Source organism: Osmerus eperlanus, chromosome 1 (assembly GCF_963692335.1).
Source record: "Osmerus eperlanus chromosome 1, fOsmEpe2.1, whole genome shotgun sequence".
Lineage (NCBI taxonomy): Eukaryota > Metazoa > Chordata > Actinopteri > Osmeriformes > Osmeridae > Osmerus > Osmerus eperlanus.
In genome coordinates this window covers 19,287,542-19,313,155 of record NC_085018.1, presented here as the reverse complement: position 1 = coordinate 19,313,155, position 25,614 = coordinate 19,287,542, and the positions used below count along the sequence as shown (strand labels likewise).

The 25,614-nt window shown below is 48.4% G+C and overlaps 2 protein-coding genes across 10 annotated transcripts in view; both read left to right on the top strand.

The window, feature by feature from the left end:
• srgap2 (SLIT-ROBO Rho GTPase activating protein 2) overlaps positions 1–13,818 on the top strand; it is a 22,652-nt gene extending 8,834 nt beyond the window's left edge. The window contains exons 4-23 of one of the 2 annotated variants that reach the window (XM_062468349.1): positions 1,553–1,615; positions 2,599–2,814; positions 3,609–3,737; positions 4,254–4,475; positions 4,604–4,705; positions 5,313–5,510; positions 5,784–5,868; positions 6,332–6,359; positions 6,722–6,752; positions 7,771–7,831; positions 8,082–8,159; positions 8,240–8,374; positions 8,454–8,559; positions 8,730–8,954; positions 9,710–9,789; positions 10,637–10,817; positions 10,949–11,086; positions 11,991–12,201; positions 12,316–12,426; positions 12,505–13,818. In XM_062468349.1, coding sequence (XP_062324333.1) covers positions 1,553–1,615; positions 2,599–2,814; positions 3,609–3,737; positions 4,254–4,475; positions 4,604–4,705; positions 5,313–5,510; positions 5,784–5,868; positions 6,332–6,359; positions 6,722–6,752; positions 7,771–7,831; positions 8,082–8,159; positions 8,240–8,374; positions 8,454–8,559; positions 8,730–8,954; positions 9,710–9,789; positions 10,637–10,817; positions 10,949–11,086; positions 11,991–12,201; positions 12,316–12,426; positions 12,505–13,059 — 2,955 coding nt within the window. In that variant the 3' untranslated portion in view covers positions 13,060–13,818. Of the gene's footprint in view, positions 1–1,552; positions 1,616–2,598; positions 2,815–3,608; positions 3,738–4,253; positions 4,476–4,603; positions 4,706–5,312; positions 5,511–5,783; positions 5,869–6,331; positions 6,360–6,721; positions 6,753–7,770; positions 7,832–8,081; positions 8,160–8,239; positions 8,375–8,453; positions 8,560–8,729; positions 8,955–9,709; positions 9,790–10,618; positions 10,818–10,948; positions 11,087–11,990; positions 12,202–12,315; positions 12,427–12,504 lie in introns of both variants that reach the window. The other variant, XM_062468343.1, reaches the window with a different exon arrangement.
• A 2,115-nt stretch (positions 13,819–15,933) lies between these two features.
• ikbke (inhibitor of nuclear factor kappa B kinase subunit epsilon) lies at positions 15,934–24,587 on the top strand. Of its 8 annotated transcripts, XM_062468308.1 has the most exons (23): positions 15,938–16,081; positions 16,567–16,631; positions 16,731–16,794; positions 17,140–17,249; positions 17,510–17,647; positions 17,778–17,907; positions 18,053–18,234; positions 18,486–18,646; positions 18,731–18,841; positions 18,921–19,100; positions 19,323–19,519; positions 19,616–19,674; positions 19,784–19,875; positions 19,976–20,077; positions 20,227–20,284; positions 20,386–20,498; positions 20,709–20,785; positions 20,875–20,914; positions 21,035–21,136; positions 21,405–21,501; positions 21,592–21,677; positions 21,763–21,834; positions 21,912–22,034. In XM_062468308.1, the coding sequence occupies exons 4-23, from the start codon at positions 17,160–17,162 to the stop codon at positions 21,955–21,957; spliced, it is 2,133 nt and encodes a 710-aa protein (XP_062324292.1). In that variant the 5' UTR covers positions 15,938–16,081; positions 16,567–16,631; positions 16,731–16,794; positions 17,140–17,159; the 3' UTR covers positions 21,958–22,034. The 8 variants fall into 8 exon arrangements, 6 of the variants coding, with proteins under 6 accessions (XP_062324264.1, XP_062324292.1, XP_062324300.1 ...); XM_062468280.1 differs by having other exon boundaries at positions 15,934–16,081; positions 16,515–16,794; XM_062468316.1 differs by lacking the exon at positions 16,731–16,794.
• The last annotated feature ends 1,027 nt before the right edge of the window (positions 24,588–25,614 follow it).

The following is a 25,614-nucleotide window of genomic DNA, read 5'->3' as shown; positions in this document are numbered from 1 at the left end:
ATAGCTTTACAGACAGACAGACAGAGACACAGGCAGGAAGGCAGGCAGGCAGGCAGGCCAGAGGTCATGGTACAGGCTCTGTGGCAGATGATTGATAGGTGGGTTCTTCCGGGGCAAATTGGTTTTTGAATGGCTATGGTTTGGCTGTGTGTCACCTGGTAGATGTCTCCTGCTTCAATCAATCACTTTAGAAAGGCTTTAGATTGGGACACAGGGACAACATTTATCCTGCAACATTCATTCATCCCTCCCCCTCTCACTCCCTTCCCCTCCATTCCTAACCTCCCAGATCACCCAAATATACCCCATCTGGTCTTCTCATCCTCTCCTCTCGCCCCTCCCTCCTTTCCTCCACGAGACCTCACTCCCTCCTCTGCTCTCCTACTTGGGTACACTCCAATCCCTCCACCATGACAACATACTCTCCTCCTCCCTTATCTCCCTTTTTATTCACCTTTTATTTTATAACCCCCCCCCCCACACACACACACACACACACACACATCCTGGCTGTCTGTTCCCTCCCTGTCTGCCTCCCTCCCCCGTCTAGCCTAGGCAGATATTGAACATGGCCTCTGTTGATGGAAACTCCCCTTCACTTCCATTACTTTCTCTTTTGCCAGGTTGAGCGTTTGAGTTTCATGTTTTCCAGCAAGGCTTCATATTTTCTCTCTTATCTCTCTTTCGGTATTCTATCCTTGTTGTCTTTCTTGACTGTCATTTATATTATTGTACATGACTGAACACAGCCTCAACAACAGCCTCGCTCCTCACCTAGCCTCATAGCCCTCGAGCTTTTACCACTTCTGTGTTCTGTGTGTGTGCATGTGTGTGGCTGCCATCTTGTCAGCACTTAATTTACACCTCAGACAGCTCCATCGCCACCCTGCTCGCACACACGCTCTACACGCACACATACGTGTACACTCGCACGTACACCCTCACAGACTCATACATGATGAAAAAAGAAGTGAGTCTGGAGGAGAAGGAAGATGGCATGGTGACGGCGGCCATCTTCCAATGAGGACAGCAGCGTGTAGGTCCCTCCTGACTGCTGCAGCCCTGGGCCTCAGAGCTGGCCTGCACACACCATGATGAGTGGAGACTGCTAGCTCCCTCATCACTCCTTGCCCCCCCCAGCCCCCGCCACCTCCACGTCCACCTCCTCCGGTCTCCTATCATTTGTAATGCCTGTGTCTCTCCTGCTTGCAGCACCACATCCCTGAGCCACGGTCCCGATCATCTGTCTGCTCTGGCAGCCGCTCCACCCCTCTCCCCCCACCCCTCCACAGGGGTTTGTCTGTGGGAAACGTTTACCTTAGCCACATTAATCTCTGTCTCTCTCTCTCTCTCTCTCTCTCTCTCTCTCTCTCTCTCTCTCTCTCTCTCTCTCTCTCTCTCTCTCTCTCTCTCTCTCTCTCTCTCTCTCTCTCTCTCTCTCTCTCTCTCTCTCTCTCTCTCTCTCTCTCTCTCTCTCTGTCCCTCTCTCTCTCTCTCTCTCTGTCTCTCTGTCTCTCTGTGTCTTTCTCTCTGTGTCTTTCTCTCTCTCCAGAGTAAAGAAGTTGGTGTGCAGCTACAAGAGGATCTGATGAAAGTTCTTAACGAGCTCTACACAGTAAGGCTTACTCATTATACACACACACACACCCCACACACACTCACACACACCACACACACACACACTCACACAGCCCATTACGCTGCAGTTTTTGGTGTGTGTAGTGTAGTGGCTCATTATTGATTGTCTATTTGAAGGTCAGCCATTATCACCATCTGTTAACTGCCTATGCCTTCTCATGGCTGCTAGAGGCACAATACTTAAACACACACACACACACAGGCTGTGGATGGGGAAGGGTTTGGATTTAGAGCAGGGTTGGATTCCCCTAACTGCAGTGACCATAGAGTACAACCAGATAACCATGTCCAGGCCCATAAACCCTGGCTAATGCTGTAATTACATAGTAAGGGACAGAAATAGACCCAGCCTGGCACACACACACACACACACACACACGGATGGTTGAGTTTGCTGTTGCAACATTGGGCTAAATGGAGCCTGCTTTAGAGGAGGTCCCTGCAGCCTACTGGGTTTAACACAGACACATAATGATAGGTCCTCAGTGGAGGTCTCTTCTGAAGCTGACACTGAACACACACGCAGTTGTAGGGTATGCCATTGTCAGTGTTGAATAAATTACCATAAATAGTATTTATTCAACACTGACAATGGCATATCTAACCGCTGTGTATGTGCCCGTGTGCATGTGGGTACATATTACACGGGTCAGTCCTTGGCATTGTTGTGAACTGACTGCTCCAAGCTTGTCTGGATCATGAAGGGCTCTGACATTCCTGACAGTCTGACGGCCATCCATCCAGCCAGCCTTCTGTGCTGTGTGTGTGTGTGTGCATGTATCTGTGTGTGACAAAGCTCGGCTCAACATGTGACATATCGAGAAATAGGCCTAATGACTTTTCTAGTGAGGCATGAACACACACACACACCCTCCCTTCTCTCTCACACTGGGGCAGCCTGTTTTAAGATGAAGTAAACACACACACACACACCTGCTAAACCTGGTGTCCCCTCCACAGGTGATGAAGACCTACCACATGTACAACACAGACAGCATGAACGCTGAGTCCAAGCTGAAGGAGGCGGAGAAGCAGGAGGAGAAGCAGATGGGCCGCTCTGGTCGCCAGGACGACAGGCAGACGCCGCGGTCACCTGACACCCTGGCCAACGTGAAGACTGAGGAGAAACACGTCAGGCGCTCCAGCGTCAAGAAGATCGAGAAGATGAAGGAGAAGGTGGGAGGGGTGGGGAGAGGAGAGGAGGGGAGGGGTGGGGAGAGGAGGGGAGGGGAGATGAGGGGTGGCGAGGGGAGGGGAGGGGTGGGGAAACGAGGGTAGTACTGTGGCAAAGAACATTGAGAGAAGGATGAGATTGACAGAGATGGAGAGAGATGGTTCCTGTCAGGACTGTGAGGAAAGTGAAGAGGCCATGGAGAGGTAGAGCTGGCAGAGTAGGACAGAGGTAGAGAGAAGGAGGACGAGGGACTGGGGGGGGGGCAGGGATGTGGGAGAGAGCGAGGAGGTGGAGAGGGAGAGAAAGAGAAATATGCCTGTATTTCCTGTCGTGTCGACAGACTGATTGATGACACAGCTCACACAGGATAGCTCACACAGGAGAGTCCATTATTGTGTGTGTGTGTATGTGTGTGTACGTGCGCACGCTTTATGAATGATGTACGAGTGTGTAAATGGCTTAATGTTAACCTTGTGCTCCACACAGCTGGGGTCTGCAGAAGAAACATGCTTCTGCACTTGTCATTGTCTGGGATCAATACCCCGCCATGTTTTCTCTCACACTTATTATCTCTCCCTCATCCCCCCTTCTCACCCATACTACTCTCTTCTCTCTCATCCCTTCCATCTATTTCTCGTTCTCTTTTGCCCTCTCCCCCTCTCATTCTCTCATACTGCTTCTCTCTCTCTCTCTCTCTCTCTCTCTCTCTCTCTCTCTCTCTCTCTCTCTCTCTCTCTCTCTCTCTCTCTCTCTCTCTCTCTCTCTCTCTCTCTTCCCCCCCCCCCCCCCCCATCAGAGGCAGGCCAAGTACACAGAGAACAAGCTGAAAGCCATCAAGGCCAGGAATGAGTATCTCCTGGCCCTGGAGGCCACCAACAGCTGTGTCTTCAAGTACTACATCCACGATCTCTCCGACATCATAGACGTGAGTGTACACACAGATGCACACTTCCTTCTTGTTGACATTCAACATGTCAGTCTGTCCTAATGAGAGCCACAGGCAGAGCCTCTCCCTACCTCCCTCCTGCTATCCTCTCACCAGAGTGGCTCTGTTTCCTGCTGTGGAGCCGTGGCCTCGCCTGTGGCCTCGCCTGTGGCCTCGCCTGTGGCTGTGTCAGGAGGCTCTTTAGGCTGCTTCACTCACACTGATTGACAGGATTAGCTTTTAGCCTCCTCTCACTGGAGTGAACAATGGCTTAGCATTTAGCATGCAGTCAATCCGAAAAGTCAATGGCATCGACCACAATGGATGTAATTCATGTTCACTTGTAACACTTGATTGAATCAATGACTTTCAATCTCTTAAAATGATTTAAATTATAAATAAATTGAATGTGTTTGGCATAAATCAGGAGGGCATCCCACAGTGCCCTGTATCGTTGACCAAGGATGTACTGCCTGCCACCTCCCATGCCAACCTGTTCCCTGTGCTTTGTGCCAGTGCTGTGACCTGGGCTACCACGCCAGCATGCACCGTGCCCTGCGGACCTACCTGTCTGCTGAGCTCAACGTGGAGGCGTCCAAGCACCAGGGTCTGGAGGGCCTGGAGGGGGCGGCAGAGAGCCTGGAGCCCAGCGGAGACAAGCAGAGACTGATGGAGACCTACAACAACGTCTTCTGCCCCCCCGTCCGCTTCGACTTTCAGTCCCACATGGGAGACATGGTAAGGGGGGAGGGGGGGGGGGGGGCACTGTGAGAGAGAGGGGCCTGTGAAGGGAGGGGAGAAGGGGTGACAGTGTTTTTTCACAGGTAGAATGGTGCTGTGGGTTCTTAGTGTGTGTGTGTCCCCAGATGGGTGTGGTGTGTGCCCAGCCGCCCCTGGAGGGAGAGCTGCTCCAGAGGTGTCAGCAGCTGCAGTCTCGCCTCTCCACCCTCACCATAGAGAACGAGGAGGTGAGACTCCTCCTGCCCTCCGCTCCTCACCCCTCCTGCCCTCCGTTCCTCACTCCTCCTGCCCTCCGCTCCTCACTCCTCCTGCCCTCTGCTCCTCACCCCTCCTGCCCTCCGTTCCTCACTCCTCCTGCCCTCCGCTCCTCACTCCTCCTGCCCTCTGCTCCTCACCCCTCCTGCCCTCCGTTCCTCACTCCTCCTGCCCTCCGCTCCTCACTCCTCCTGCCCTCCGCTCCTCACCCCTCCTGCCCTCCACTCCTCACCCCTCCTGCCCTCCGCTCCTCACTCCTCCTGCCCTCCGCTCCTCACCCTTCCTGCCCTCCGTTCCTCACTCCTCCTGCCCTCCGCTCCTCACTCCTCCTGCCCTCCGCTCCTCACTCCTCCTGCCCTCCACTCCTCACTCCTCCTGCCCTCCGCTCCTCACACCTTCACTCTCCAGGGTCTGCTACCTGTTTCCTTTCTCAGCATCTCACTTTTCACCACTCGCCTCTTCCCCCCCACCCATACTTCCCATCCTCCTCGTTTCTCCTTTCCTCCTCATCCACCTCTCCCACCCTCATCTCCTCCTCTTGCCTCTCATCCTTCTCCCTCCCTCTCCCTCCATCCCCAGGTGAAGAAGACCATGGAGGCCACTCTCTGCACCATCCAGGACATGGTGACGGTGGAGGACTATGATGTCAGCGAGTGTTTCCACCACAGCAACAGTATGGAGTCTGTCAAGTCCACCGTCAGCGAATCCTATCTCAGCAAGCCCAGCCTGGCCAAGCGACGGGCCAATCAGCAGGAGACTGAGCAGTTCTACTTCACGGTGAGCAAACGATGTGGGTCACCAGGTTGAGGGAGGAGGTTTTGGCCTCTGTGTGTATTGTGATGGGTGAGAGCAGGAACACCTGGTCTGAGACTGGAGACCTTCACCGTATTCTCAACTCTACCAGAACTGTGTGTGTGTGTGTGTGTGTGCGTGCGTGCGTGCGTGCGTGCGTGCGTGCGTGCGTGCGTGTGTGTGTGTGTGTGTGTGTGTGTGTGTGTGTGTGTGTGTGTGTGTGTGTGTGTGTCAACACTCATGACCTGTGTGTTACAGAAATTGAAGGAGTTTCTGGAGGGCAGGAACCTGATCACTAAACTGGAGGCCAAGCATGACCTCATCCAGAAGACCCTGGGAGAGAGTAAGTGTGTTTGTGTGTGTGCCCATTAGTAGGAGGGTCACTAGAAGAACTTAGGGAGAGAGAGAGAAGGAGAGGGAGAGAGAGGTTGTGAGTGAGTCTAGAATGGGCCAGAGAGAGGAGGCGCGTGCTAGGCCACGAGGACACTCATCGGGGAGCAGGAAAGGGCCACTACTGTGTGTGCGTGTGTGTTAGGGGTTGCAGTAGCAGACCCATCTGTGGATGCAGCTGTGTGTTTTTGCGTTCAGAGTTATGTCCCGCAGGAAAAGAAAAACTACTACTGAGGTGTGTGTGTGTGTGTGAGGGAATGTGTACATACATATGAAGAGGGGGGGCTGTCTCTGTTTACATCCAGCTGGGGCTGTTTCCTCATGTGTCCTGCTTCTGCTATAACTCACTTTTTCTCTCCTTCCTCTTTTCCCCTCCTTCTTTCCCCTCCCCCTCTTCCTGTCTCTCCCTCCTCTAGGTCAGAAGACTGACTGTTGCCTTGCCAGGTAGGTGTGGAGAAGGAAGCACGCTCTCTCTCTCTCACACACACACACACACACACACACACACACACACTGATGGAAGCAGACACCATGGTGCCCTGCTAATTTTGCCCTGTATCTGTTCATATAGCTAGTTGGTCCCTGTGTGTGATCACATAGCTAGTTTTGCCTGTCTATGCATGTGTGTATACAAATGGATCATTGCCAGAGTTTTGTGTATAAATAGAATATTTCTCTAGGCCTAATGACAGACTGTTTCTCTCTTTTCTTTCTCCCACTCTCTCTCCTTCTCTACCTCTCACTCGCCCTCTCTTCTTCACATATTCTCTCCCTCTCTCTTCGTCCGTCTCCCTCGCTTTGACCAGCGGAAGGAGGAACTCCGCTGTGCGGAAGCAGGTAATGTTCACTCTCCTGTGTGTGTGTGTGTGTGTGTGTGTGTGTGTGGTGTGTGTGTGTGTGTGTGTGTGGTGTGTGTACATGTATTGGTGTGTGTAGTGTTTGTACCGTAACTACTTCAGGGGTGAGTTAACCGGTTTCTGACACTAGTCACTTGTAGCTCTAATCCTAGCTCTATGTCAGCCTCGAGTCAGCTCAATAACCTCCAAACTCTCTCAGAACTGCCAGTGTTGCTGATAAGATTCATCTACAAAGGAGATGCTGGTGGTTCAAGACATTTCATGTGAAAAGCTCCCCCTTGTGGAAACCTCCTGCCATGACAGCCCTATTTTTGTTTGTTTTTTGTGGAGAAAAACAGGCTTGTGTCTATTTTACATCTATTTGCAGTCAGGCTATGGCCAGACTAGAGGATTCCTAAAAGACACATAGAGACACTACTCCAGACATGCATATAGACACACACACTGGGAATTTGGAATTGGACTGGTCTTGGAAAACCTAAACAAACAAAGGGAATTGGGAAAGAGCTGTCTCCTAGCAACCGATGGTTCTTGTTTTTACCCCCTTCTCTCTCTCCTTCCCTACAATGTGTGTGTGTGCGAACGTGTGTGTGTGTGTGTGTACAAACATACGAAGGAGTTGTCTTTCTCTCTGTCCCCCCCACTCAACATCCCCTGAATCCTCTACCATCCAGGTCATCTAATCTAATCATCCTCTCCTCCCCCATCTCTCCTCCCCCTCATGTCCTCTTTTCCTCTCCCTCTCTTCTCCTCCTCTCTCCTATTGTCTCACCTCCCTCTCCCTCTCTTCTCCTCCTCTCTCCTATTGTCTCACCTCCCTCTCCTCTCCTCCTCTCTCCTATTGTCTCACCTCCTCTCCCTCTCCTCTCCTCCTCTCTCCTATTGTCTCACCTCCCTCTCCCTCTCCTCTCCTCCTCTCTCCTATTGTCTCACCTCCCTCTCCCTCTCCTCTCCTCCTCTCTCCTATTGTCTCACCTCCCTCTCCCTCTCCTCTCCAGGACTCGGGTCAGGTCATCCCTCTGATGGTGGAAAGCTGCATCCGCTTCATTAGTCGCCATGGTGAGGAAACATTTCTCCATTCTCATTGGTCTAGGGTCCTCTGTAGCTCTGGCTTGTGATTGGCAGTGTGTTGTTGGCTGTGTAAACTGTGGGCATGGTTATGAATAGCAATGTTCTCATGCTCCTGCTTCACCCTATAGCTTTGATCATCTTCTGAATGCTGTCAAGTTGTTGCATTGTGTAGGCTCTTTGTCTCTTAATACCCTCTTCTTTCTGCATTTTGTGTGTGTGTCTGTTTGTGTGTGCGTAGGTCTTCAGCATGAGGGCATTTTCAGGGTGTCCGGCTCTCAGGTGGAGGTCAATGACATCAAGAATGCCTTTGAGAGAGGTAATAAGACCACACTACCCAGCATGCAAAGCGGTGTTTGTGATTTTAGACTACAGGGTGACCCTCCATGTGCTCTGTAGGTGAGGATCCGCTGGCGGGCGATCAGAATGATCATGACATGGACTCCATCGCTGGCGTTCTAAAGCTCTACTTCAGAGGGCTCGACCATGCCCTCTTTCCCAAGGAAGTCTTCCATGACCTCATATCCTGTGTCTGTAAGTTTCTGCTACTGTGCCTGTGCAGTTGTTTGCATTGTGTGTGAGTATGATAACCTGTGTGTGTGTTTTTCCTCAGCGATGGAGAGTCTTCAGGAAAGGGCGGTACACATCAGGAAGGTTCTGATGTCGTTGCCCAGCAACACGCTCATTATCATGAGATACCTGTTTGCTTTCCTCAACCAGTAAGTAATGTAACATCACAGCACACACACACACTGGTTTGGTACACTCTTCCAGTGCAGAGATGGAGTGATAGGAGGCAGGGAATGAAGGGAAGAGTGGTAACCTGAGAGACCTGAGTAGAAGGATGTTCCCTGACAGTCCTGCCCCCCCCCCCCGTCTCTCCCCCCAGCCTGTCCCAGTACAGTGAGGACAACATGATGGACCCCTACAACCTGGCCATCTGCTTTGGCCCCACACTCATGTCTGTCCCCGAGGGCAACGACCAGGTGTCCTGCCAGGCCCATGTCAACGAGCTCATCAAGACCATCATCATCCACCACCATGGCATCTTCCCAGGGGCCCGCGACCTCCAGGGGCCCGTATACATACACCCAGGGGCCACCGAGGACTACTGGTGAGCAACCGTGTGTTGTCTGTGTGTGTGTGTCTGTGACAGACAATGTTGTGCAGGGTTACATGTCTGTGACCCTAGGGGTTAGAAGATGGGTACGAGTGTGTGTGTGTGTGGGGGGGGGGGGTATAGAGAGGGCTAAGTGTTCTGGAGTGGAGAGATGTTTGAGGGGGAGGTGGTTGATTTAGAGGCTGCTATGGAGAGATTGGGGCTCGGCTCGTTTGGTCTGGGCCAGGGGGCCCCGAGGATCGGCTTACCCTTAGAGAGAAGATTAAAGCACCGCCTGACCACACCAGCCCGACAGAGCACAGCACAAAGACGTACACACACACAGACGCACACACACACCCAGTCAGAAGCCTACAGTAGATCTAAACACGAGGCTCTCCTCAGTAGGGTGACTGGTCCAGCAGAGAGCATCTGGGGTCTGGCTCACACTGGGAACTGGCTTTGATGCTTCTGTCACAGCTCTGGCTCCAATAACACATCAAAGCTGCGTGGAGAAGCACTCATTACACGCACACACACGCACGCACACACACCAAACAGCAGACAGAGAAAGCCCTATTTTGATATAGAAGTGGTATTGTATTGTGTGTCGAGGTCTGTGACTTGGTAGTTGTGACCTCACAGGGGCTGCAGCGTGTATGGGGAGAGTCTTGCTGGTTTCCTCATCACATGAGCTCATCCAGCGAGCTGGGACTGGGGATGTGTCCCACACACAAGCCTACCTCTGTCTCCTTCTCTTTGTCCCTCAGTGAGAATCCCCATGGTGAGCCCCCCCTGGTGGTGGAACCTGCCCCTGAAGCTGGCTCTGAAATCCACAACACTGATGATGGTGAGCAGGTCCATGTTCAATCTTCTTGGTCCACACACACACACAATTCTCATACTAAAACCCACTGTCAGCCTGTTTCTCACACCCTTTTTAGCAAGTATGCCATGATTCTTATGCCCACAAATCTCATTGCTCAAGCTCATATCTCACCATGCTACTCAAAGCAGCCTATCGCTACTCACATCAGCCTATAACATCAGATCTTGCTTCACTGCCCTGCCCTGAGGCTTGTGATCTCTAACGAGCCTGTTAAAACAGTGTGATCGCTGGGACTGCTGTACCACTAACCTGCTTGGCTCTAACCCACCTTCCCTCCCCTCTCTCCTCCTCTCTCTCCTTCCCTCTCTCCTCTCTCTCTCCTCTCTCTCCTCCTCTCTTTCCTCCACTCCCCCTCTCTCTCTCTGTCCTCCTCTCTTTCCTCCTCTCTCTCTCCTCCAATCCTCCTCTCTCTCCTCCCCTCTCTCTCCTCCACTTCCCCTCTCTCTCTCTGTCCTCCTCTCTTTCCTCCTCTCTCTCCTCCAATCCTCCTCTCTCTCTTCCTCTCTCTTCTCTCATCCACTCCTCTCTCATCCACTCCTCTCTCTCCTCCTCTCTCTCCTCCACTTCCCCTCTCTCTCTCTGTCCTCCTCTCTTTCCTCCTCTCTCTCCTCCACTCCTCTCTTCCACTCCTCTCTCTCTCCTTCCCTCTCTCTCTCTCTCCTCCCTCTCCTCTCCTCCCTTCTCTCCTCTTCTCCCTGCTCTCCTCCTCCCCTCTCTTTCTCCTCCTCTCCTCTCTCTCCCGTCTTCTGCCTGCTCTCCTTCTTCCTCCCTGCGTCTCTCTGAATCTCAGGCTCCTTGGTCATTTCAGAATCGGACCCAATCGAGGCCATTGCTCGCTTCGACTACTCAGGACGGACCAATCGGGAGTTGTCGTTTAAGAAGGGCGCGTCTCTCCTTCTGTTCCAAAGAGCTTCAGAAGAATGGTGGGAGGGGAGACACAATGGGATGGACGGGCTGGTGCCTCACCAGTACATAGTGGTGCAGGACATGTAAGTCAACAGAGTCCAATACAACACAATATAATAGAACTGATTACATTACATTTGCTATTCTTTCTTCTTTTTTCCCCTCAATGTGTTGTTATATTATTGTTCTATATATGCTGTGTGTCTGTGTGCAGGGCTGATGGAGGCAGGGGCAGTCCCAGGGCTGATGGGGAGACCAGGGAGATGCTGGAGGAGAGGGTGTCCACTAGGGTCATTGCTGCCTCTCCTACTGGAGCACACGTAGCTGATATCTACCTGGCCAACCTCAATAAGTGAGTGACGGTCTCAAACACCAATCACACCTCAGCATCTCTATGCAGTGTTTCCCATACATTGATTTATTTGTGGTGGAACGCCACAATAAAAAATTGGCCGCCACAAATGTATTCACTTTTTTTCTTTTTTTTTTATGTTTAACATGGCAAAAAAATTTTTTGGATTGTAACGCTGCGTGCAGCACATTGATTCGCTCAGCCCCTTCTTGCCCCGCTCGCGTTCTCGCTCTCTCACTACAACGGACCACAATGGGACCCGTCTGTGAATAGCTATGGAAGCAAATCGGTGACATAATGTTTTGAATTTTAATAAAGAATTGGATACTTAATATTGAAATGTAAACACCACTGAATTTTTGGTTTTGAATTCATCTCTTTAAAATTGAAATCTTCATTTATTTCAATGTAAAAAAAAAAATAGAATACAAAAATTCTAAATTTCAGATCCCAAAAATTCTATACTAAAAAGCTTCAGAAATTCTAATAGAACTGAATTCAGGTGGCTCAAATGGTGAAATTCAGATCCAAAAAATTCGAGCCCAAAAAATTCAGGATGACAACATCCGGGATACCAAGGTATTGCTTGCCTCAGACCGGACCTCTCCTCAGACCCCAGGCTGTGATTGTAAGACTGATCTGCAGCTGCACCTGAATGAGAGGGGCCTGAGGAGAGAGGCCTGCAGTTGGACCCTTCTCGGAGAAGTGAGATGGTTCGATTGCTTTCGGGCTCGATTGCCTTACCTATCCTTGGTATTTTTTTAAATCATCGTCCGTCATTGAGTAAGGAAGCATTATACATTGATGTAGTAACACACTGTGTGTTGCTCTGTTTGTTTGCCTCTCTCATTCCGTCTCTCTCTACCTCTCTATCTCAACCCCCCCCCCCCCCCCATCCCGTCAGGATGAGAAAGAGACCAGAGTCTGGAAGTATACGTAGAACCTTCCGGGGCTCTGAGAGCGAGTGCTCTTCTCCCGGGGCTGCGGGTGGGGGTGTGAGGACCGCCTCTCTTCCTGTGGGAGGGGCTCTGGTGAAGGAGGGCGGAGACAAACGACCAGTCAGCGCCCACAGCATCCTCAACTCTGTGACTCGACACTCCTCCCTCAAGACCAAGGTACGCCCATCTAATGATGCTTGCTTTTTTTAATCCTTTGAAGCTCCCTGCACTGTTAATGACAAAGTATGTCATGTCATGATGGATTTTGTGTGACATGTTTAATGTGTGAAGGTGGAGAGCCCGCAGTTCCGCAAGGCAACCACAGCAGGGCGCTCTAAGAGCTTCAGTAACCACAGACCTCTGGACCCTGAGGTTATAGCCCAGGTGGAACACAGCTCCCAGGTAGGCCTGGTGTGTGTGTGTGTGTGTGTGTGTGTGTATCTACTGTGGGTTTACACATGTCTATCCTCTGTGTTTCAGGACATAGAGGCAGCGATGAGCTCTCCCCTGACTGAGCTGAGAGAGCTGGAGAGACAGAGCGGTGCCAAGCATACCCACACCCCCGACGTGGTCCTGGACACCCTGGAGCAGCTGAAGGGTGTGTGTGGTGGGGGAGGGGGCGGGGCTTCTGAGCCCTCCAGTCCCCTCCACTCCCGTCTGCTGCGGGACAGCGAGGGGGGGTCCGGCCACGCCCACCCCCTCCAACGCAGCGCGTCCTCAGCCAGCGACGTGCCCTCCTCCTTCCGGCCCTCCAAGAGCCAGCCCAGGAGCCCCCTGCCCTCCTCCACCTCCCCCTCTCTCTCCTCCTCCTCCCTCTCCTCCTCTGTGCCCTCCTTCAGGGAGGTGCGCCCCCCGGCCACGAGGCCCAAGCCTGTGGTCTTCCCCAAGGGAGGGGGCGGTGGGGGCAGCCCGGCCATGGGCTCCCCCACCTCCACGGTGCCCCCCACCCCTCCCCCTCCGCCCCCCCCGCACTCACACTCTCTGTCCCACACGCCTCCGCCCCCTCAGGCTAACGACAAGTCCTGCCCAGTCTAGGACCCTCCCGCACCCACCAGCCCCCATCAAAACTACACCCCTCGACCACACCTCACCCACCCTCACCTTAACCACTGACAGGACCAGAGATCAAATCACATTGGATTTATAAAGCTTTCTCAAGCGAGCACAGCACTTCACTTTGCAACGCCTCATCCCCCCGCCAATCTGTAGCACCTAGATAAGAGTTTAAGTCTCAACTCTATGCTTATCCCCCTCCCAGGACTAGCATGACTCTAACCTGCCCTCTCCTGGCAGCTCCTGTTTCTGCATCTCCCCTCGGACCTCCAGACTCACACACACACACACACACACACACGAGGGAGTCAGCCTCAGGAGGGACAGAGCCATGGCACCTGTACATACCAGTGTGGGATTCTTGAGTGAGTGTGTGAGTGCAATGTGTGTCCAATCTCTACCTTACGCACAGATTGGTAGTGAAATGAATGACTGTGGTGTTTGAACAGATTCAAACAAAGCAGGAATATCCCTTCTCCCATGGCATCCTTAACCCTTTGAGGACTGGACCTGGATGAAGGTGGACCCTGACCGGGAACACTGACTGTGAAGACAGAGCTCACCACACACTCACCTTTTTGAGCTCACCATGAATGAGCACTTTCAGCTCACTGACTCGCTGCTTCTAAGGGGCAAGACTGGATGAACCAGCCTGGAGAGAAAAAAAAAAAAAGGTATCCTTGCTGACAGAATAATGTCTGGAAAGAGGATGGAGAAAGAGACTGAAGGACGCTGGTGAAATGGTTTAATAATCATGTTTAGGATCTTTCCAGCCTTTATCATTCCTCTTTTCTTCTAGAATAATTAAGCACAACAGTGATTCATTCCTATATTTTTGCTCATCAGTTGCTATCCAGCTGTGTGGCCTGGCTAATCCTGCAGACAAGCTAGCCTTTTAACAGCACCACCTGCTGGCTGATAAGGGCATGATGTGGTTCTGCCCAGTACCTGACGATGACAGATCTTTCTCCAGCAAAAAACAAGCAAACAGATGGCGTTCTGTACAGGCTTCTCTCCCATACCGTTGCATCTGTGGGGGAAATTGAAATCCAGCTTCTATGTACGCAACCCTGTGATAAATGGAGTTAACACACAAAAACACATTAGTCTGTGTGAGTGAGTGAGTGAGTGAGTGAGTGTGTGTGTGTGTGTGTTCTGTGGCAGCTAAACTGCATTCAGGTTATACTCATGCTGTGGCTACAGCAGCCATTGTGCTCGGTGACTGAATACCTGCACCAGTGGATATCTACAGTAGTGTACCTATAGTACGACAAACAACTCACTCAACTTGCCGTATCGACTACCAACAAAACTGCAAAAAGGGTATTTCTATTATGTTCTATGTTGAATAATCATGTTAATAACTGGAACCTCACAGATGATGAGGAATGAGGGGGAGAAAGGGTGAGGAAAAAGAAGGCGCTTCCCAAGTGAAGCACAAACATCTCATACGACAATAAAAAAGATGACGTTTTTATTATTATTTTCTTTCAAACATTAATTACATTATACGTAATGATAGAAATGAAACTATGTAGCTGTTTGTATGAACTTCACACTTTCTTACACACCTGCCCAAAGTGTGATTCACAGAGGGTTTAACTGTGTGGGTGTGTGAGTGAGTGAACCCCTCACAACTGACAGGTATCCGGCTGACCTCACCATAAAGGGAACCAACCAATCGCTGCTCACAGGAACCAGAGGGGAACTCTGGAAGGAGGCAGAGTCAGCAGTAGTACTTCCTATGTCCCAAGAGCCACCATGCTAGCGTTTCCAATGTTCCCCATGAAATATGTGTGTGGATGTGATCCTCTACCCCCTCAGTCAGCAGAGGGACTCGCCTCGTATTAGCGGTTAGTGTGGGTGTCTAAACAGTAGCCAGTCCCATGGTCCCTGGGGTACCAACCTTTAGAGGACAACACAGACACCACCACCGTCAATATTTTTCTGCTGCCAGAGTTTTCTCTTCCACCCAGGATTGTGACTGTCGTACTGCGTTCCATATGTACCTGCTGGTTGGATTCTAACTGTCATGTTGTTTTCTCTGTGGACTGTGTGTGTTACCTGATGTGTTTCTGTTGCCCTCATCTCAACAGCTGGAGGGATTGTGAAGTACATGTGAGAGCATCTGTGGGGGGATGTGTGTGTGTGTGTGTGTGTGGAGTGGAGGGGGCAGAGGCATTAACGCACATCATACACTTGTACCATATACGTATGGGTGGGTAGTGTGTGTGTGTAGGGGCTCCTTACTGGACCAGAAGCCTCTGTTTCCAACCCATTCTCATCAGTGGATCAAAAACCAATCATTGTGCACTTGAATGACCTGGCGTGTGCTTGTGGACTGACCTAGTGAGAATGGCTTGTTTTGTTTGAATTGAATATTGTTGAATATGCATTTCTTCTTGTCCATTTGAAAAACAGCAGAACTAAAAAAAAAAAAAATGACCGTAATGTCAAATCTATTTATAGTTGTCTCTGTATTACTGGAGAGTCCTGTGTTCAGATGTACTTTGTATATACAATGTTGTACATTACAGAGGTACACTCTTTTTTGGTACAATATTGTACAGTAATAGCAATAGTAGTTTAATCAAATAAGCCTTATATAATTATGTGTAGTTCTTGTAGTAGATTTTTTAATAAACATTGCTTGCTATAAAAGTACCTGTCATCGATAGTGGTGCTGATGTGACTTGATCCAATTTTGGTCATGCATATGCAAACAAACCAACACATCGTCATTCTTCTGTCTAACATAAAACCATATTATCTTTCTCTGACACACACACACATACATACTCCGAGCGGATGTAAATATGCCAACCAGTCAGGTGCAAGGATGAGCTATATTCAACATCGCGTGTGTGCGCGTGTGTGAGGCATTTCGGCTACGAGTGACCGAGAGGGGAGGAAGGAAGTACTGGGCGTGAATCATGGACAAACGAAAATAGTTTCATCTCAAGAGCCTTTTCATACAACACCTTCCCTCCTCTCAAAGTTCAAGGTGACTATGGTTGCTCGATAATTGAATAACCAATTGCTAATGAATTAATTTGCAAGCTAACAAATGGAAATGCAAAAAGGCTTTGGAAAGATGTAGTAACCATACCTTCCGCTAGAAGATAGCCAGAGGCTTCAAGAGAATCAAACACCTGGATTAAACGTTCGTCAAACTCGTTTCTGTGAAAACAGGACATACCTTTGTTAATAATAGTATAAAATCCTACATTTCTACAGCAGACTTCATAACATGAAACGAATGAATGCGTTTCATGTTATGGCGTATGTGCCTTCTTCACTCGGAAGTGACAGATCGAAACTTGCTTGACATGCCTTTCAGTGTTTCCGCAGACATCTTCCTAGTAGTCATGTTTGTGAAAAGTACAGCTGTAACAACAATCGTTCTTTTGTTTACGTTGTATATATTTTCACATCAGTTACTCATAGTCAGAAGACACGGACTGAACCCTATATTCTTCTCTCATCTAGTCTAGCTCCAGTTTAGACAACTGGTGTAACTACACTAGTGAAACAACTTAATACCAACGTGAGAGGTGTGTATGTATGTCGGCCGATTTGTAACTGTTTGTAACCCTGTTTGCACTTTCTGTGAGTTTGCGATGTTATTCATACTCTTTGTTTATTATATTTAGGCTACAGGGCTCTCAAGTTTAATCAAAAGTTTGGCGTGAGATTACCATACCTGTCAACGTTTGGGTAAAAATTCCGGCCGATACAAATTAACCGTTAACCCTCGTGCTGCCTTCGGGTCACATGACCCAAAGGTTCACAACGAACCATCGTTGTGTTTACCCAATTTCACCCAATACAAAAACAAATAAAAATAATTTTCTTTTAACCATTGCAATGTGGGGGGTCTGAGACAGCCCGACAGTTAAAAGAAAATGCTTCACTTTGTTTTTGTATGAGGTAAATTTGTCGCAATACGACAGTGGGTCACAATGACTGATGGGTCAGAATGACCCGAAGATAACACAAGGGTTAACAAAGTTTTCAGCTCTATGGGGATTCGGAAAAAATAACTTACTTTAATGTGACCAGGACGCATTTGTTTCCCGAAGATGATAGCCAGTACAGCCAACTATTTGTGGTGTGTTGATGATGTACTGGGTCATGGAGCAACAGCCAGTGTTTTTAAAGCACGCAAAAAGGTAACTCTGTTTTATGGTTTGGAAGGTCAAGGCTGAATATAGTTATATATAATCTCCAAAAGAGACATGCTTCCTCATGCAACCTATTTAACGCCAAGTTCTCATACAGTAAAAGTGCTGTCTTATTTCCTCTATTTACCTATCATGTCTGACTTCACTTTCATGTGCAAAACAGTAGTGTGTGGGGGGAGAATGCTGTGTGATAAGGTAGTGTGTGAAAAGATACTGACATTTTTATGGGTGTGTGTGCGTGTGCATAGAGAACCGGTGAACATGTGGCAGTTAAGGTGTTTAATGAGGTGAGCTACCATCGTCCATTAGAAGTCCAGATGAGAGAGTTTGAAATGCTCAGGAGACTCAACCATAACAACATTGTCAAGCTGTTTGCTGTTGAGGAGGTAAGAAGATGAGGATTAGAGAGGAGGACAGGACACGAGGAGACATGGCTAGCAAATAATACAAGCTTTACCACCCATAACATAGTTTAAAAGTGTTATTGCTGTTATTGATCTCTCCATCTCTCTCTAGCTGGCATCTAAGCAGAAGGTACTGATTATGGAGTATTGTTCTGGGGGCAATCTGCTGGGTCTCTTAGAGGAGCCAGAACATTCCTTTGGACTGCAGGAGCTGGAGTTCCGTACAGTACTAGAGTGTGTAGGTAGGGACTGGTGTGAAGCTGGAATACTGGACTGTTTTTGCAGTTTTACATAACTTAAAACACACACATACACAGTATATACATACTTATACACCCTAAACCCCCATTCCTTCGATTAAACTTTTCCTATGGTTATCCCCAATAGTCAATGGAATGACCCATCTACGGGAGAACGGGGTGGTGCACAGGGACATTAAGCCTGGCAACATCATGCGTCAGGTTGCAGAGGACGGGAGATCCATCTATAAACTCACTGACTTTGGAGCGGCGAGGGCACTGGACGATGATGAGAAGTTTGTATCCATCTATGGAACAGAGGAGTATCTCGTGAGTGAGGGGGGTACTCTGACAGGAACATGTTTAGGCCCAACAGGAGAATGGAGCTTTAACAACATACAGTACCTAACTCACTGTTCATTATACTGTCTCTCTGTGTGTCTGTGTCTGTGTGTGTGTGTGTGTGTGTGTGTGTGTGTGTGTGTGTGTGTGTGTGTGTGTGTGTGTGTGTGTGTGTGTGTGTGTGTGTGTGTGTGTGTGTGTGTGTGTGTGTGTGTGTGTGTGTGTGTGTGTGTGTGTAGCACCCAGACATGTATGAACGTGCAGTGCTACATAAGCCCCAACACAAGACCTATGGCGTGTGTGTGGACCTGTGGAGTATTGGAGTGACGTTTTACCACGCTGCCACTGGCTCTCTACCCTTCATACCCTTTGGTGGAGCCCGTAGAAACAAACTTGTCATGTACGTGCTGTGTGTGTTTGAAAGTGTGTGTGTGTTTGTGTGTGTGTACAGGCTCAGGTATGAGTGTTTGTGGTTGTCCTGTAGGTTCAAGATAACCACAGAGGTCCCTGCTGCAGCCATTTCTGGAGTACAGAGAGTGGAGGATGGACCCATCGAGTGGGGCTACAACCTACCACACAACTGCCAACTCTCACAGTATGTGAGGGAGGGAGGGAGTCTGCATTCTCATGTTTGGAAACTCTGTCATTGGTAATTTCCCTCCTTCTTTCTGTAGGGGTCTGAGGGTGCAGTTGGTGCCAATGCTGGCTGCTATTCTGGAGCCTGACCAGGGGAGGTGCTGGGTTTTCGACCAGTTCTTCTCTGCCGCCACAGACATACTGCAGCGTGTGACAGTCTACGTCTTCTCCCTAATGCAGGCCTCTGCACATGTGATATACATACACCACTACAGCACGTATGACTCCCTTTAAACATACACGCATTTCCTCTTGACTTGGAGCTTCTAGCAACAATTTATGGTCATTCTCAATATTATGTCAGTGTTGCCACTGATGTTTCAAGCTTAGGTGAAAGTGCTTCCCTTCTCATACTGAATATTATGGTAGTCGATTTGAGCTGTTTTGCTTCAGTAAATGTGTGTCCAATTTTTCTGTTTTCACTTCCCTCCTCTTTTCAGGGTGTCCATCTTCTATGAGGAGGTAGCGGCACAGACTGCGGTGCAAGTGGAACTACAGCACTACCTCTTCCTGGGTCATGACCTCTTGCTGGAGCCCTCCATGAAAGTGGTGAACTTCCCCCCCACCTCCCCCTCCCAGCCCCTAATACTGCTCAGTCGTGGGACAGAGACACACACAGGACTGCCTCACAGAGAGCGTAAGAGACACACACACACACACAGCAACACAACCCACACAGACACCTGCAAACACAGACACACATGCTAAATCTGGATTGTTTTCCTCTTGGCAGCGGACACTTTTCCCATCCCGTCCAAGTTTGACGTTGTGACAGACTCCCACTTCTCCAGGGTACTAAAACTCCCAGAATACCATGAACTGCTGATGATGATGTGTTTCAAGTCAGTCACAGTTGCCTCCTCCTCCTCTTCCACTCCTTGTCTTCCTCTCTCCTCTTTAGGTGATGGTAGGAGTGGTTCATCAGTATCTGAGGATGGTTAATGCCTTGCATCAAAACAGAGAACAGTTACTACAAGGATACTATAGCTATATGTAAGACACACACACACTCGCACAGCACACACACATCACCGTAAGGCCAAAAAATACAGACAACTGCATCAACTCTGCCCACCCACCCTCCTCTCCCCAGGATGAAAATGCGCAAGGAATGTGGTGATGCCATACTCATCATAAGGATGCTCAACATGAGACTAAAACCTTGCATCGACACAGAATATAGGCTGCATAACCAGTGAGTCACACAGTTCTCTCTGTTTCTCTTTATGTCTCTGTAGTAGAGGAGACTAGACGGCTGAAGACTTGCCCGTGTTGCTGTGTGAACTCAGAGAAGCATCTGAATCATCTCATCTCTCTCCTCTTTTTCCTTCTCTCTTCTCACAGAGTCAAGCACACCTCCGACCCTCCAAGCTCCAACGACAACAACCAGAAGATGCGTCGGGTGAGAACCATCAGGACTCAAAAAGAATGAAGATGGTACCTTATTACACAGGAGGTTTTTGCAAATAAAGATCTGCTATATGTCCGGGTTTCACCCTGTAGATCCAAGACCTCCTCCCTGTGTATGATGCTGGGATCAGAGACTTCCAGAACCACCTGGAGCACCTGCACGTGGAACTGGCCAAATATTTTGAGGGCCTGGCCCTGGACAAGAGGTGAGACCCTTGACCACCTGGAGAACCAGCTACTTAGACTGGGGGAGTGACTGGTACTGTTGGGTGGGTTTAGTATTGTCTGTAAGAGTGAACTGTTGGGGTGTAAACTCAGGCTTGGGCCAGTAGGGGTCCTTGTAGTTTCAATTGCTGTTACTAAGAGAGATGTGTGCAGGTCCCATTTGAAACTTGTCTGACCTCTCCCCTCTTCAGCCGGCAGAGGATGAAGACCCTGCTGGAGAAGATCATGGCCATTCACCAGCAGTACCGCAAGGACAGACTTAATGGCAGTATGTGTGTGTGTGTGTGTGCTTTTATGTGTTTTTTTTACTTGTCATTATCATTTATATGCATCCTAATATTGGTATACTTGTCATAGAGCTTTCATACAATGATGAGCAGATCCACAAGTTTGAAAAGTAAGTATGCCACCTGTACATGACTGCAGTACAGCTACTAGTTGGAGAGGTCTGCAGTGACAGCCTCCTGTCTGTCTGTCTGTCTGTCTGTGTCTGTCTGTCTGTCTGTGTCTGTCTAAGGATCCAGCTGTCTACACACATCAGACGTGTAAAGGGGCTGTACAGAGTCGACTGTCTACAGAAGTACAAAGACCTACTGACCTCAGCTACAACATGGAGCAGGTGCATACACACATACACACATACACACAAACACACACACACACACACACAGGGGATAGGTATAGCTCAGTGGTTAGAGCTTCAGACTGCAGATCAAGAGCACACAGGTCCAGATCCCATGCACGTTGCTTTGGATAAGATGATTACATTAAAATGTGCACAAACACATACACACTCATACACCAAGCCATACTATTCATAGGAATAGGTTAATGATGACAATGGCATAATTGTGTCTGTTTGTGTGCATGTGTATGTGTCCTCACAGCATTCTCCATAACATGCAGAGTAGGCTGGAAGACTTTGGCCATTTGTCACAAGGGCTGATGGCTGACCTAGAGATGTTTGAGGAACACCAGAACAAGGTTGACCCCTGACCCCTGTTTGGAGCCCTTCATCCTGACTTGGTGTTCGTAGCTCAGTCTCACCACACCCCTCCCCTTCTCCTCCCCCAGGTCCTCGACAACATCCTGCTCCAGCCTAATGGAGCAAAACAAGAGGCAGCAGAACCTTCGAGGGACAAGGACCAAATGGTCCTCAGGTCTGTCTATCTACCCGCTTGGCTGTTCTCTTGGTGTGCGGTGCATCCTGTTGAACTCTTCACTTATGTTGCACTTCATGTTCAGGATGTACCATCTGAAAGAGGAGATGGAGATTCTGGTGGGGGAACTACAGTGCAACAATAGCATCATAGAGAGGTCAGTTAGCTCTCTTTCTGGGTTATTGACTGCTGACGACAAGGCCATGTAGGACTAACTGTGTGCGGGTTTTGCAGGTTGGGTACACCAGCACCAGCCGCATTGAAGCCTGATCTAGCATGACTACACTGTGATCCCATGACTCCACTCCACTAGCACACGTCCTTATCAAACAAAGGGAAATAAAGGGATGTATGTGTCCTTTTTTTTGTTAATACTGTTCTTTTGTTTGTTGGTGGGGCAGGAAAGAGATACAGTTAGGTCCATAAATATTTGGACATTGACACCATTTTCATCATTTTGGCTCTGTATACCACCACAATGGATTTGAAATGAAACAATCAAGATGTGCTTTAAGTGCAGACTTTCAGCTTTAATTTCAGGGTATTTACATCCAAATCAGGTGAACGGTGTAGGAATTACAACACATTTTATATGTGGCCCCCCCCTTTTTAAGGGACCAAAAATAATTGGACAAACTAACATAATCATAAATCTAATTGTCACTTTTAATACTTGGTTGCAAATCCTTTGCAGTCAATGACAGCCTGAAGTCTGGAACCCATAGACATCACCAGACGCTGGGTTTTGTCCCTGGTGATGCTCTGCCAGGCCTCTACTGCAACTGTCTTCAGTTCCTGTTTGTTCTTGGGGCATTTTCCCTTCAGTTTTGTCTTTAGCAAGTGAAATGCATGCTCAATTGGATTTAGGTCAGGTGATTGACTTGGCCATTGCAGAACATTCCACTTCTTTGCCTTAAAAAACTCTTTGGTTGCTTTCGCAGTATGCTTCGGGTCATTGTCCATCTGCACTGTGAAGCGCCGTCCTATGAGTTCTGAAGCATTTGGCTGAATCTGAGCAGATAATATTGCCAGAAACACTTCAGAATTCATCCTACTGCTTTTGTCAGCAGTCACATCATCGATAAATACAAGGGAACCAGTTCCATTGGCAGCCATACATGCCCACGCCATAACACTACCTCCACCATGCTTCACTGATGAGGTGGTATGCTTTGGATCATGAGCAGTTCCTTCCCTTCTCCATACTCTTCTCTTCCCATCATTCTGGTACAAGTTGATCTTGGTCTCATCTGTCCATAGGATGTTGTTCCAGAACTGTACAGGCTCTTTTAGATGTTTTTTGGCAAACTCTAATCTGGTCTTCCTGTTTTTGAGACTCACCAATGGTTTACATCTTGTGGTGAACCCTCTGTATTTACTCTGGTGAAGTCTTCTCTTAATTTTTGACTTTGACACAGATACGCCTACCTCCTGGAGAGTGTTCTTGATCTGGCCAACTGTTGTGAAGGGGTTTTTCTTCACCAGGGAAAGAATTCTTCTGTCATCCACCACAGTTGTTTTCCGTGGTCTTCCGGGTCTTTTGGTGTTGCTGAGCTCACCAGTGCGTTCTTTCTTTTTAAGAATGTACCAAACAGTTGATTGAGCCACACCTAATGTTTTTGCTATCTCTCTGATAGGTTTGTTTTGATTTTTCAGCCTAACGATGGCTTGCTTCACTGATGGTGACAGCTCTTTGGACTTCATATTGAGAGTTGACAGCAACAGATTCCAAACACAAATACCATACTTGAAATGAACTCTAGACCTTTTATCTGCTCCTTGTCAATGAAATAACAAACTCCCATGAGGGAGTAACATACACCTGGCCATGGAACAGCTGAGCAGCCAATTGTCCAATTACTTTTGGTCCCTTAAAAAGGGGGGGGCCACATATAAAATGTATTGTAATTCCTACACCGTTCACCTGATTTGGATGTAAATACCCTGAAATTAAAGCTGAAAGTCTGCACTTAAAGCACATCTTGATTGTTTCATTTCAAATCCATTGTGGTGGTATACAGAGCCAAAATGATGAAAATTGTGTCAATGTCCAAATATTTATGGACCTAACTGTATATGCTGTACTACCTTAGCAAAAATTGCAGTCCACACAGCCCTCATTATCATATTTAGTGTTATTGTATTTTTAATGGAGTGCCAGAGTGATGGATGTTTTGGAAACTCCTCTGGACTCCTCCCTCTGGTGTCCGACCAGTTACTGACCTTGTTTCCTCCAGTCACCCTTTGTGTGAAAGACTCTTATTGACTTGCTAACTTTATTATTATTGACTCACGGCTCTCTTCTGCTGACTAGCTAGACGATCTGATAAGGTTGCAGAAGAGTAATAAAAAGAATTCCTCATGCCCAGTCAATACTGTCTGATACCTGACTACAACCAGCACTCCACTGGAGACATTCAGCCTGAAGTATTACAATCAGTATTACAAGCGTATACAAGTACGGTAGTATTTAATGCTATATTTACTCTTAATCGCTGTCAATCTATCAGGAGCAGGACCCAGGATTAGAGTCAGCAGCTAGATAGTATCTTAGTCTTCTGTTGTTCTCTCTATAGATTACCCAGCTCAACATCTGATCACAAAGGGACCAAAAAAGTGGTGTTCATCTGGTAGTTTGCCATGCTGTTTATGTCATACAGTATATTAGTAAAAAGAAGAAATGGGAACCTCCAGTACGTCATTGACCTTCTGATGAAACCGGAGGGGAGGGGAGAACCCAGGGAAAGTCACAGAGAAATGAAGGTCAACATCAGGGAACAACAAAAGCACATGCATGACATCAGACACGGATTCGTAATCTACATTATTATGTTTGACGAATGTTCAGTTTCTTTTGAATTTAATTGATATTAAATGGCCACATGGTGGCTGATGAAAAACAAAAATACTGAGGGGTAAACACCTTCTGTGTGTGAAAGTGAAAGTCATATAAATGTAGTGTTGTTTCTGTGTATTCTTGGGGGGTTTCTGTCTAGCAGGGAGAACATGTTCACTCTTGTCATTAGTTTTTAGTTTTTTTTCCTCAGAGTGAACAAATGTGATATAGGCCTATCTAAAGAGATCTGTATTTCCATGGAAATCACTTTATTCAATGTAAGCTAATCGAGTTTCCTATCAGTCTTTTCTTGCTTTAGTACAAGGTTAGGCCACAGCACAATATTACCAGGATATCATCTTTATTTGAATATGTCTGCAGAAAAGAGGTAGCCAACGGTGCTTTTTCGCCCAGAAGTATCGTAATTTTAGAAAAGCTACCATCAGAGTGGACACAAATTCTAAAGACAGAAACCACCAGGATGAATTGGGAGGAGGAGTTTTGTGGAAGTGGCGACACAGTTCTGTTATAACATTTCAAATAAAGTCCGTACTCCATGAATTAGGCGCGTGGCCGTTTAAGTGAGCGCGCGTTTAGCCTTTAAAAGCTGTCACTATCAGAGGCGCACGCTTGGCTCACGCTTCAAACTAGTTTACATTCACAGCACGGTCTGCTGTACACTACTCTTCACGTTGAGCACAGGGCAATGGCTTCAGTTAGTTTGGTAGGACAGCACCCGTGTCCACATCGCCTCGATTCGGAACCTCAGCTCTTCCTCCCCAAATTTACGGCGACCGGGATAAAGAAATTCATTTTGCCGAGAAAATCTTCTTTAGAGAAGAGGATGTTCAGGAAAAGCTCGGGATCGGGGGAGTGTGGGTCGGTAACGAATAAAGCAGTGACGGACTCGGCAGCATCAGTAGGGTCACTAAATGGCTCATTTTCCTCAGCACAGCGAGACGACAAATCAAGGACAGGAGAGCAAACCGGGAAAGGTTGCGGGATTCAGTCCGAGACGCCACGTAGCCCGGTCGGGGACACAGAGCACGGCACAGTTTGCGACACCAGCAGCAGCAACAACGAGAGAAGCACAACGGGGAC